Below are 14,513 nucleotides of genomic sequence, written 5' to 3'. Positions count from 1 at the left end.
TATTCCACAGAATCTAATAGAGAATGAGTTAACCAAATTAGGTCTTAAATTAATGTCACCTTTAACCTTCCTTAGAATCGGTAGTCAACTTCCAGAATTTCAACACGTCCTCAGTTTTAGAAGACAAACTTATATTTAACCACTCGTAGATATAGACCTTCCTTCTTCTTTCTTAATTTCATATGATCAGACTTCGTATCGCATATTTTTAAGTTTAGATAAACCTTCATGTTTTATCTATAAGAACACAGGTCACATTGCAGCAAATTGTCCAAATCATAATCAACAAAATGATTCCTCTCATATCCAACACCAACCACAACAACCAATACAACAACAACCAATACAACAACAACCACAAGAACCTCCCCAGTTTATTCCATCACTCCTAGAAATGGAACTAAATCATCCAGTCAGTAATTCTAGTGCCGAACCTTCACTTAACCAACAAACAGATACTAATTTAATGCCCCCCGTATTAATTATGGAAACTAATTGTATATCTAAGGATCAGTCAACGACCAATAAGAGAACAATTTCGGAAATTAATACTACTCCATCTCCCACTGAAGAATTAAATAAAGAATTTAAAGTACCAACACAAACCAAAAAGAAACAAAAAAAGCAAACTGAATCTACCAGATCAATTCAGGAAATAATGATGCCAACAAAAACAGTATTTCACGATACGTCAAATAATTTTAACTTAACATATGAACAAACACTTGACTTTTTTGAAAATTATACTAGCTCGACTGATCCCATTAGTTTATTACAAACATACACAACGGATATACCCAACTTTATTTACATGTTAACAACAATTAAGCCATATTTTACAGAAAAAAGCATGAAAACCAAATGCATTAAATTAATAAACAAAATCGAAAAAATGCTAGACGATCCCGCTTATCAAGATAGTGATTGTTCGACAAATTCAGCTCCAGAAATAAACTAAAACCTTCTAACCGATACTACCATGGAATGTTAACGGGTTTTATCCCCGTTTAGAAATGCTTAAACATTTATGTTCAATAATCTCACCATCAATAATATGTTTACAAGAAACAAACTTTAAAGGACATCATAGTTATGGCATGAAGAATTATTCTTGTTTCTATAAGAACCGAGACAACGCAAACATCGCTAGTGGAGGAGTTGTTACGTATGTTAACAAAAAATATGAATCGGAAGCATTAGTAATCAATAGTAATTTAGAAGTAGTAGGAGTATCAGTGTCCTTTCCCCAAAAAATGAATATCTGTAATATTTATATTCCACCTGACTTACCTATCACAGAAGCAGATATTTCAGATGTATTAGACCAGATTCCCACTCCCAGGATAATCGTTGGTGATTTTAACAGCCATAATCCAATATGGGGATCTCTCGGAATAAACTCCAAGGGCAAAATTCTAGAAAACATAATTACCTCAAAAAAACCTAATTACCTCAAAAAAACCTAAACTTGCTGAATGATGGACAACCAACAAGATATAATATTCATACAGGTAGTTCATCAGCTATCGACCTGTCATTATGTGATCCTGTACTGTCAGCAAAGTTTGCATGGGACGTGATTCCGTTTTTATTTGGAAGTGATCATTATCCTATTAAAGTCTCTTTTAACAGTAATTATGAAGATACTAATACAACCCCAATACAAAAATGGAAAGAAGTCACCGAAAATCATCATATAGATGAACTTTTGAATTCATTTGTTTCATTAATCCATCTTGCCGGTGAAAATCATATAGGTAAAACACAAACTCTACATAAAGGAAATTCATTACCATGGTGGAACGCAGAGTGTACTGACATAATAAAGAAATATAAAAAATCCTTTAACAAATTGAAACGTCACAAAACACTTGAAAATACTATAGAATATAAGAAATTACGGGCTCGAGCTAGATATATAACTAAAAAGAACAGAAAAAAATCTTGGCAAGAATTTATGTCTTCTATTAATTCCACTATGCCTATAAGCACCGTATGGGAAAAAGTTAAAAAAATATCTGGAAGTAATACCTATAAAAAGATTCCATTTCTATGCAATAACAAACAGATAGTAACGTCTAATAACGAAATAGCAGATTTATTAGCAAAACAATTTGAAATGAACTCCAGCAATAACAACTTTTCTAAAGAATTTATCAATAATAAGATGATTTCCGAAATTAAATTAATAGATTTTAATTGCATTGAAGATAATCCTCTTAATATAACATTTACCATGGAAGAGCTTAACCACTCTTTAAGTACCAGCAAAAAAATCGGCGCCAGGACCAGACGATATTCCTGTTAGTTTCTTACAAAATCTACCAGATAATGGAAAACAATATCTTCTTAACCTATACAACAGAATTTGGACCAATAATGAGTTTCCCACAAAATGGACGCAGGCGAGAATAGTTCCATTACTAAAACCAAATAAACTACGAACTGATCCCGAATCATATAGGCCAATTTCGCTTACCAATACAATGTGTAAAATCTTAGAAAAAATGGTGAATAATAGATTAAGGTGGTTTTTGGAAAATAATAACTTAATAATCAATGAACAAAGCGGCTTTCACAGGAACAGATCCACTATAGATAATTTAATTGACCTGGAATCCGAGATAAATGAATCTTTTGCAATCGGACAGGGATGTCTTGCGGTTTTTTTCGATATAACAAAGGCATTTGACATGGCTTGGAGATACGACATTCTTAACACCCCAAGTCATTGGGGCGTCAAGGGTAACATGTTATATTTCATTAAAAATTTTCTTAGTAAGAGACAATTTAAGGTTAAGATAAATGGTACACTATCCAGCACTACAGACCAAACAAATGGAACACCTCAAGGATCTGTTATTAGTTCAACACTATTCTTAGTAGCAATAAACAAAATCTTAGAAAACTTTCCAAAACTTGTTAAAGCGAGATTTTACGCTGACGATTTGGTTATATATTCAAGAGGAAAAAATATTCTTTCTATACAGAAAAACTTACAATGTGCATTAAATCACCTTGAAAACTGGTCGAAAGCTGTGGGATTGCAATTCTCTACAACCAAAACTAAATGTATTTTATTTTCAAAAAAACGGCAGTATACAACTCCAGATCTTCAGTTATATGGAAACAACTTAACTTATGTGGAACACTTAAAATTTCTAGAAATGATCTTTGATAAAAAACTATCTTGGAAGTACCACATTATGCACATTAAACAATCTTGTCAATCTGGTCTCAATTTAATGCGTACACTGTGCAATCGTAATTGGGGCTCAGACTGTAAAAGTTTGATTCTTATTTACAAATCTCTAGTACGATCCAAACTCGATTATGGATCAGTTGTATACTCATCTGCAAAGAAGACACTTCTTGCTCAACTAGAAGTCATACAAAATACAGCATTAAGAATAGCCACAGGAGCATTCTGTACTAGCCCCATTAATAGTTTACAATGTTTAACTGGAGAACCACCTTTAAATTTCCGAAGAATGTACTTGTCATTAACCTACGCATCATCCATATATGCAATAAAATCGCATCCCTCTTTCCATCACACTATTGCAGAATGTTTCAAAAAAACTTATGTAAATAAAAAAAGAACGAACCCTCCCTTTTACGAGAGAATCAGAAGATATCTCTCTCTCCATAATATTCAATTCCCAAAATTTTTTGATCAGACCAATACAGTAACTCCTCCCCCCTGGACATTTTCTCCTGCAATATGCGATCTAACTCTTTCTAAATACAATAAGTTTGACACCCCCATGCAACAATTATTCAATCTTTTCTCAACATACTTGCTTCTTTCCCAGATCATTGTCATATTTATACAGATTCATCTAAGACTGCTGATGGTGTGGGATCGGCAGTAGTAAATTCAAACACTATATTAGAGGAACTGGTCCGAATATGGGCCCCTCATTTGTTTTTTTATTGAAACTTGCTTATTATATTTTGATAATACTGTTTAAATGTCATGTATACATGCTATAAGACCTTAGAAATAAAACTGCTAACTATGTATTTTTTATTATAAAGCTTAATTATTTTACAGGTAATAATATGAAGTGGGGCATATTTTTCTAACCAGGCCAGGCTGTCTGAAATATGGGCCCCATTAAAAAACTATCAAAATTTTCTTTTGACAATAAAAATACGACATAACTTAGCCAACAATTCATGCTTAAGGAATAATAAATATCTCTGAAAAATAAAATAAAATTATCTACAAAAATCGCAAACGTAGATAAGAGTCTCTTTCTGCTCCGGAACACTGTTCATGTGCCCAAAGATTGCACATTAAACATTGAACCAGTTTCTTCTCCATTATCTAGTATCATCAGAAAACTGTTTTTTACATACGTAATAGACATGTGGCTCCACTGCTTTCAGGAGATTACTGTCCTATCTGCGCTATGTCAAGGTCTTCATCAGCGGGCAAAAATTCCTCTTTATTTTCTTCATCCGAACTGAATTTGGTTTTGTCTTTTCTCTTGGATTTCTTTATATTTTTCCCCTATTAGCTTCCCCTTTCCTTCCTTTATCTTTACATTTTCTTTTAATTCAACTGAAAATACTGTTCTTTTTTCCTTCCCTTCTTTTGATTGTCTTATATTCTCAATTGATAATTTACGAACCAATTTATACGGAGATAAAGTTATAACTTAAGAACCGAGAAGTTTTCCTTCCTCTTAAAAACGCTCGGTTCGTAACTGATGGGGCAGGTGAATGAACGAATGGACTGATGAATATTTTTGAACAATGTTCTGGCATACTTAGTTGTTGCGTTCGCTGTGTTCCTTAATGGTCGATCTGGGTCTTTAGAATAACTTGGTCCTTGATCTTCTGAACAAACTGTTATATTTTATAAAGAAATCGGTCCTTGATCTTCTGAACAAACTGTTATATTTTATAAAGAAATCGTTTCTGCAAGGTGACCTGTAAATCCTTCCAAATAAATTCCAGTCGAGTTACAAGTTTTCTCAGATTCAAGTTTCTCAGCACCGAAATCAGCATCAGAAAAAATGGTTATATTTATTGGCCCTAGTCCTGTTACTTTAAACCCATTCTTAGCTATTTCTGCCGTCTGGCATTTCAGAAAGGCTTTTTCCAATAGTTCTTTTATATCAATGCGGGCGGTCTGAATATGAGCCCCTAGCCCATATTTACGTCACACAAGGGGCCCATATTTCAAAATATGTACGTTCAAGAAAAATATTAGCTTATGATTTTGTAATTGCTTTTTGGCCATAATCTACATTAACACCCTTTTCTTCCCTCTTTCTGTCGCACAAGCAAAATATATCAATTCCGAAATAATGTCCATAAACACAAATATCACTTTATATAAACTTACCCAATAAAATTTTTTCAAGAGTCAAAATCAAACGGTCTACACTGTGTAACAACAACATATGCACTGGTGGAGGAATCTGTAAATATATGACAAGAGAGGGGCCCTCTAGTATATTTGGGCATTTTCTAACAGATAGCACTACTTGTTTCCTAGGTAGTGTGGTGGCCCATATTAAATACATAGCCCATATTCGGACCAGTTCCTCTACAATTTAAATTATCTTCCACTTGCAGTATTTACTCTGGAGAACTATATTCAATTCTGCAAGCCCTCATTCATATTCGTACTCAAAAAATTCCAAAATCTGTCATAATTACCGATTCTCTCAGTGCATTACATAGGATAGAACAGTTATATACAAGTAATCCTATAAGCATTTTAATAAAAGAACAATTACATTTACCTAAAGAACACGATGCAGCAAGTAGGCTTTATATGGGTTCCATCACACATTGGACTTCAAGGAAACGAAAAAGCAGATTTTCATGCCAGAGAAGCAATACGCAGTGCGTCTTCAGTGTTAGTGAACGTAGTGCCTGTTTCCGATTACAAAGCGTTCCTTAAAGGAAAAGTGATAAGCACATGGGAAAACGAATGGAATCTTTCGCAATCAACTCTACGCACAATAAAGCCCTCAATTGAACCTTGGTGTGAGATAGACTTAAATCGCCAGCTGTTTGTGAAGCTAAATCGTTTACGCATAGGGCATAGCAGACTTACTAACAGCTACCTAATCTCCAAATCAAATCGCCCTATTTGTGACCTGTGTAATTGCGACATCAATGTAACACATATTAATAGAGTGTCCTAAATACAATAGTGAAAGACAAAAACACTCAATACCTATCAGTATAAAAGCACTCTTAGGACCACACTGTAAGCTTACACATTTGTTTAATTATTTGAAAGACATTAATGTTTTAAACAAACTATAACCACTGTTAACATTTTGTAAACCCCATTCTTAATTTGTAAATTATGATACTGTTACCTAAATGTGAACTTAAGTAATAATCAAAATACTATTAGATTTAAGTAACCATATGTATCAATGATAGTACAGCTAATAACCCAGAGTGGTTGATGCTGTTAACAATAAAATAAAAAAAAAGTCAGTATAAAAGATGGACTACAAATGAACGTTAAGAAAACCAAGTTTATGATTATTTCTAAGCAACACACAGTAGGAAGACTAGATATCGAGGGAAAACAAGTAGAAAGAGTAAATAACTTCAAATATCTGGGAACCTGGGTAATATAAAACATCGACCAAGGTAGAGAAATCAGGACGCGCATCAAAGTTGTAAGAACAGCATTTATAAAAATGAAAAAAATGTTTGTTAATCGAGACCTACATCTGGAACTGAGAGAGAATAAAAGCCTTAAGATGCTACGTGTTCTCGACTTTGTTGTATGGAATGGAAAGCTGGGCATTAAAAGTAGACAACATAAAGAAGTTGGAAGCATTTGCGATGTGGTGCTATAGAAGGATTTTGAAAATACCATGGATTTACCGAGTTACGAATTCAGAAGTGTTAAGAAGGCTACAAAAGGATTGCGAGGTGATAAAGAACATCAAAACAAGAAAGCTGGAATATTTGGGTCACATTACTAGAGGAGCGAAATATGAGATATTAAGGCAGGGCAGAATTCAGGGGAAAAGATCTAGAGGTAGAAGAAGAATTTCCTGGCTGAGAAACTTAAGAGAGTGGTATAGTTTACTAAAAGTTTATGTAATTGAGACGTAGAAACTTTTAGTTTTGTGACTTTTTGGCTTTTTACTATAGCATAAAAAATTTTAATGTATTTGTTAGCTACTAAGTTTGTAACATCAAAAACCATTGTAATGACATTGTTTTTTACATCTTTATGTTAACTTCACAATCATTTAGAACTGATGAAGTGCAGGAATACTGCACGAAACGTATGCTAGTAAAATATTGAAATAGTTTGATCATTCTTTATTTCTCCTTGACCGATAACCTCATTTACAATGAGATTGTCTCAGTAGATCTTTTCAGAGCTGCCGCCAATAAGGTACGGATAGCTGTGATGATAGCCAAACTCCTATAGGAGAAGGAACTACAAGAAGAAGAAGGTGTATAGAAGAATTCTAAAAATATCAGGGACCGGTAATAAACGAAGAGGTTCTGAGAAAGATGAATAAAGAAAAAGAAATATTAAATACAAATAAAACAAGAAAATTGGAATATGTCGGACATACTACACGTAGAGAAAGATGTAACTTGCTGCAACTGATTATGCAGGGAGAGATTCAAGGAAAAGAAACACAGGAAAACTTAGAATATCATGGCAGTGCAACATGAGAGAATGGTACGGATGTACATCAAATGAACTTTTCAGAGCAGCGGTCTCTAGCCGGCTCGAATAGCTATGATGCTTGTCGACCTCCGTCGCGGAGATGACACTTGAAGAAGAAGAAGCTTTTCATGAAGTGCTGTGGCAAACTTTAGTTATCATATTAAGAGACCATCGCCTTATTATTAATCGGTACCCGGAAAAGCGATTCATAAAAAAAATAAAAAAATTATAAATAAATTATAGTCAATATAAAAAGGGTCAACGATATCGATTGAACAATAGACAGAATAATATACCTACTAAAATATTCTACTTACTTTTTTACTAAGAGGTGATCCCAAATTAACATCTACGTCTACAGTTACAACTAAATATTTATCTTCAACAACAGGTTGTTTTTGCTCCATACTATCTATTAACCATTGAAGAGATACCAGAACAGCTGACGAATTTTTATTCTTAATGATAGCAACTTCATGGGAGCTACTATCACCAACTATGACATGAGTCACTCGGTCTGAAAAAGTGTCATACCGAGTGGCACCGCTCAAATTTATGATTTTGTTGAGTTTGTCAATGTGCTCAGAACCAAAACCCGTTAAATAAACCTGTAATAAAAATATTAACATTATTGTTCTGAACTATATATATACAGGGTGTTTGGTAAAGAATGGGCCAAAGCTTAACCTTAGATTCCTGAGCATAAAATGCGAAAGTTGTAAGTTATTTTTCGGGTGTAACTACAATGATATTATGCAAAAAATTATGTTGCCGCGCAGATTTAAAATGCGTTTATCTCGAAAACAGTTGAGTTTAGCTAGATGAATGTAATATACCTTTTTGAAGTAAAACTATTAACAGAATAAAAGTGTTGATTCAAAAAGTATGTAGAGTGGGGATAAAAAAATTGAACGTATTAAATGAGCGCTGAAAGGCGTATGTGGAGCCCTCTGGGTAATGCATCATTTTTGGTGGCGAATTTAGATTTCTCATCCCAAAAAACCCCGCTTGCCAAATTTCGTGTTGTTATCCCATTCCCGTCAGGAAATATTCAAGAATAAATAAAATAAAAGTTTAACTTTAGCACCCGGTATTTCGGTTATTATCAACTTTCGTACTAAGATAAGTTAGCTTAAATCAACCTATTTTAACCTCAAGAACTAAGGTTACGCTATGGCCCATTCTTTACCAAACATCCTGTATAAAGGATTGTCTACCTACAGCTAATGCCGTTTCCCTTCCGTCAGCCAGGACCCTTTCAGGACCAGGAAAAAAAAATGGAAGTCCTAGCTGAACTACACTCAAAGCATTAAACAGTTATAAACCGGGAGATATTAACAGAACTTCAACCAAGAAGTCCTGCCCTTTGCAATACTGGAAGGTTAGAAAAAATAGTTACAATTTATGGAAAAATCCACGGGTTTCCTGTGACATTTTCCTGTGAAAATTAGATTTTTCATGAGGAAAAAAATGGGGAATTGCGATGAATTTCTGAGTCCTGCCATATCTGCCATATCCATAGAATGACAGGATACTATCAATTTTACGAAGAAAATTTTTTGGGCAGGAGGGTTGCAAAAGGACTAAGGGAGTATATAGATATACAAACATGTAATGAAAATAATGAAATTTTCATAATTTTCTGAGTCCTGCCAACTTAATCAATTAAACATAATTATTTGAAAATGGTCGAAAAAAATATTGGCATGACGTCTCCTAATGTTTAACTGCATTGTCCCTTTTAAAATTCTGTGGAAAATTTTCACCCTGGTTCTGTGATTTTCTGAGTCATAAAATAAATTTTATTATAAAATAAATAATTTAAGTAGACATTATTTAAAATGGCAGGATGTTTAGTTACACCTTTTTTCCTATACATAGTTAAAAAATGTGTGAGAAAATTCGTGGAAAGTTACACGATTTTCTGAGTCATGCCATTTTGCATATACATATCTCAAGAATGTTAATAAAGCTCTTTACAAAGAGGCAGGATGGTTGTGTAGTTATTTCGTATATAAAAATAAAATTTTAATTCTGTAAAATTATTGCTGGTTGTTATATAAACATATTCATATCACCACAATTTTCTGAGTCATGGCATGTCAAGTATGCTTAAAAAACACTAAACTAAAACCGTTTACAACGTGGTAGGATAATCGCAAAGATGTTTAATACACAAAAATTAATTTTTATATCGTTAAAACAATCGTACGGTATTAAATATTATTTTCCTGAGTACATTATTATTTACACACCTTTAAATCTAATAGCAAACTGTAAGATCTTTATTTTAAGCGATTAGATCATATTTGTATCTAAGTAAACGTAATAAAAGTAATAGGAAGAAAATCAACAATTTTACAATTAATTGGTTATAGTAGGGATTGTACCTATTATACAGGGTGTCCAGAAACTCTTCTAACAAACGAAGCCCGGAGATTCCTCAGATAATTTTAAGAAAATTTAACTCAATTCACCTAGTCCGAAAATGCTTCCTAAGGAAGCTAAAAGCTCTTTAAAGATGGCGTATTGTAATTAGTTTTTTTAAAATAGCTCCAGAACACTTCTATTTAGAAAAACAAAAATTGGTACAACTATTTATCTTTCAGAGATAAATCGATTCCATCAATTGTCAATTTTTAGTACCGGTCATAGGCGTGCGTTTAGGGTAGGGAAACGGACATTTTATCGCATAACTTTTCTGTGTTTAACTTTTAAGCATTTTTGACACTGGATTATTAAACTATAGGTTATTCTTGCACTAAAAGGTACTCTTGCTTTAAGTCGATAGGATCCGCCAGGTTCTAGAAAAATCGATTTGGAATATTTTGCGGTTTTTGAATTTAAACAAAAAAAAATTTTAAAAAAACTATTTAGAAAAATTAATTTTATATTAAAAACTATTTCTCTTCCAGAGATGAATCGATTTTATCAATTGTGAATTTCTAGTATCGGTCATAGGCAGTCTTGGGTAGATCAACGAAATCTCATAACTTTCTTTAATTTTTAAGCATTTTTGACAGTAGAGTATTAAATTATGGGGTATTTTAGTACTAAAAGTTACTCTTGCTGTAAGTCGATAAATAGACCGTTTTTTTTATTTTTTTATTCAAATTTTTCTTAAATTCAAAACACGAAAAATTTTAAAATTGATTTTTCTAGAAAACGGTGCATTCTACCGACTTAAAGCAAGAGTACACCTTTTAGTACTAGAATACCTCACAATTTAATAATATAGTGTCAAAAATGCTTAAAAGTTAAAGACAAAAAAGTTATGGGATAAAATAACCGTTGTCCTACCCGAAACGGACTCCTATGACCTGTACTAGAGATTCGCAATTGATGGAATCGATTTATCTCTGGAAGATAAAAAGGCAGACCAGTTTTTGCGTATCGAAATGGAAGCGTTCTGGAGATATAAAAAAAGAATGTGTGTACTTTGTACGCACGTAATAAGTTATTATATGATTTCAACGAAATCAATATACTTTAAACAGTTTCTCTACTACTTTCCAAAAAAAAAAAAAACACACACAAACACATTGAAAAATGCCACTAATGATTTCTGAACAATAATTGTTGCCAAAATTTTTAATTAAATACGTATTTTCTGAAAAAAATTATATAATAATATAGTTACAATCATAAAATCTATAAAAAAAATAAAAAAATGATATAACTTGCATTGGGCTTGAACCTACTTCCCGTGTATCCCGCCGTACGAGAGTCGAAGCGATTTCAAACTGCACCACCTTCGCGTATACGTCATGTGGGAATATACACAAACTGAACAACATTTTGACATTTTGTTTACATTAATTTTTATTAGTTTGATTTTTGTCGAATTAAAATACAACAATATATAGAGTAAGAAAACGATACATTAGATGAAAATTTGTAGAAAGTTTGTTCGTAAACAGATTACGTAAATTAAAGCATTGCCTACTAGGGATATAGCATAGCAAGTACTAGGTAAGTACATTATTTTTTTTACATTTTCCAAATAGGTATGAAGATAATTTTTTATTGGAAACAACTGAAACATTTAGAATTACGTACCTGTGGCTTTTCAAAACTATTTAAAAAATCACTATAATTATAAATTTGATTTATTTCTGTCCTCACAACAATAAAAACTAATATATTATACATTTTTGTTTACCGATAACCTCCATATCGAATAATTATTGACAGATCATTTCAACACCCAATCAGAGCCTGTATAAAGACTAATACCAAACTGTCGGTGTGCGCATGCGCGCAGATCAATATGAATTCACCCTCAATCTCAATCGCGCCTAAAGAAGTATAACTTCAAAAACTAATTACAAGGCGCCATCTTCAAAGAGCTCTAGCTACCTTAGAAAACATTTTTGGATTACGTGAATTGTGTTAAATTGTCTTAAAATGATCTTAGGAATCTTAAAATTATATACAGGGTGTTCAATTTAAAAAACATAAGTTTGTGTCGCCCTGTCAATACGGGTAGCCCTGTATATTAGAAAATATTTTTAAATTATGATCCTATCTTTGCCCCACGTTTTACCTAAATAACTTTTTTTCGTATCTCTTACGACAAACGAGTAATTGGACTTTGTCACACTAATGCCCCACCCTGTATACGAAATAACTATAAAACCATCCTGCCTCTTTGTAGATAGACTTATATTAAGATTCTTGAAACATATGCAAAATGGCATGACTCAGAACATCGTGGAATTTTTCACGATTACAAATCTAGGACTCCGTATACTAAACAGATACGAAGCGAATACGTTCGATAACGAAGCGAATAGTCAAAAATCGAGGCCCTGCCGTCTTACTAGAACTGTTTAACCTTCCTGCCGAGTACCGAAAAAGTATTGATTGCATTTGAGTATTAAAACTTTTTAAAGGCAGGACTCAGAAAATCACGGAATCAGGGTGAAAATTTTCCGCAGAATTTTCCAAGCGATAAGTATACTTAAACATTAGGAGACGTCATGCCAATATTTTTTTTGAACATTTTGAAATAAATATGTTTAATTTATTTACTTGGCAGGACCCAGAAAATCATGAAAATTTCATTATTTTCCTTACATGTTTGTATACATATATAATCCGTTAGCCCGTTTACAACTCTCCTGTCCAAAAAAATTTCTTCATAAAATCGATAGTATCTTGTCATTCTACGGATATGGCAGGACTCAGAAATTCATCGCAAAACCCTATTTTTATTTTTTGGGAAAATCAAGTTTTTACAGAAAATTTGTCACAGGAAATTTGTGGATGTTTCCACAGATTGTAAGTACTTCGTCTACCCTTCCAGTATTGCGAAAGGCAGGACTGAGAAAATCGTGGCTGAACTTCTGTATAATATCTCCCGGTCTATTACAGGAGATAATGCAATCAATATAAACCGTCAGTTTACCACAAATGGCAAACTTACGCTTACTGGAAGCTATTGGACGATGTTGAGAATAACCTTTTATTCCCACAATCATCATCATCATTATGCAACCTCTTCCGTCCACTGCTGGACATGGCCTCTCCCATTTTTCGCCACTCTCCAGGAGCGTTTATGTTGCTATTTCTTGGATATTCGTTTAATGTCGTCCATCCAGCGTGTTGGTGGTCATCCTCTGCTGCGTTCGTCTTCACTTGGGCGCCAGTCAATTAGTTTTCTGGTCCATCTTGAGTCTTTTAGTCTCGCTATAAGACCTGCCCGATTCCATTTCAGCTTGACTATACATTCTACGACATCAGTGATATCTGTTCTTTTCCTCAGGTCTTGGTTCCTTATTTTGCCTTTTTTCGACAATAAATTAATAAATTAAATTGTTATTGTTAAATTGTTAAATTTTGTTTTTGTTATTTGGTAAAAAATTCTTGCAATAATTTAATTTTATCTGACTCATTTCATAATGACAATTCAGACCTATTATAACAGGTGGACCAAAAGACCCGTGTTGAGCTGCCCCCCCCCCCCCCACTTGCAAAAATTAAAAAACTAATAGTCCTGATTTATGAGCTATTTATGAGCTCTCATATTCCGCAAACTAAAAATTTTGAGCTCGTTCCACTGAGCAGGAATTTAATACTTTAGTGGGGGGGGGGGGGCGGCTGAGTCAGCCCCCCCACTACTTAAAAATAGGAATATTGAATCGGTTTTTGTAACAGAATTACGAGCTATTTATGAGCTCTTGAAATTATATAGTTTCGATTTTTGAGCTCATCCCCTTCACCCCCAAACAACCCTTTAATTGATTTAACTTAAGAGAAAAATGCTGAGAAAACTTAAAATATATCGTATTGCGGATTTAATTCCTATAGCGTATATACTCTAAGAATAAACTATTAAATCACGTGCATTTCGATTATTGAGCTACAACCCCTTCGCAAGAAAACCACCCTATCTTCCCGGCTTAAGAGAAAGTTGTACTTAAAATGCATTAAATTAATTATTTGGCGACTACATTCATTTAATAATTTATAAGCTTTCAAATTACGCGCATTTAAATCAGTAAATTGCAATTTATTTTATATAGTGCAGTCACTGAAAGTAAAAATCAACGATTATCTTCAATTTCGGTGAACCTTCATCGATTTTTACGAAAATTGGTCAGTGGTTAGAGGATACCTCAAGAAACAAAGGTGACATGGTACCACCTTGCGCCTTTACCCTGAGGGTGGATACTGGGGGTGGATACCCTGGGGGTGAAAAATTATTTTGTAAAAAAATAACTGCACAAATCTATAAAAGAACAAATTATAAGCAAAATTTATTATATAAAGTTATTAAAATAAGTCAATACTTATTAAGTTATTAAAGATAAAAATTTTTAATTATTCG

At 33.2% G+C, this 14,513-nt stretch overlaps 1 protein-coding gene across 2 annotated transcripts in view; it reads right to left on the bottom strand.

Moving 5' to 3' along the window:
• LOC126887702 (DNA topoisomerase 2-binding protein 1) overlaps nt 1-14,513 on the bottom strand; it is a 254,947-nt gene that overhangs the window by 182,308 nt on the left and 58,126 nt on the right. For both annotated transcript variants that reach the window (XM_050655370.1, XM_050655371.1), the window contains exon 8: nt 7,999-8,289. In XM_050655370.1, coding sequence (XP_050511327.1) covers nt 7,999-8,289 — 291 coding nt within the window. The remainder of the gene's footprint in view (nt 1-7,998; nt 8,290-14,513) is intronic.

Source organism: Diabrotica virgifera, chromosome 7 (genome assembly GCF_917563875.1).
Source record: "Diabrotica virgifera virgifera chromosome 7, PGI_DIABVI_V3a".
Lineage (NCBI taxonomy): Eukaryota > Metazoa > Arthropoda > Insecta > Coleoptera > Chrysomelidae > Diabrotica > Diabrotica virgifera.
Note: the sequence above shows the minus strand (reverse complement) of the source record. Positions and strands in the feature narration are given on the sequence as shown.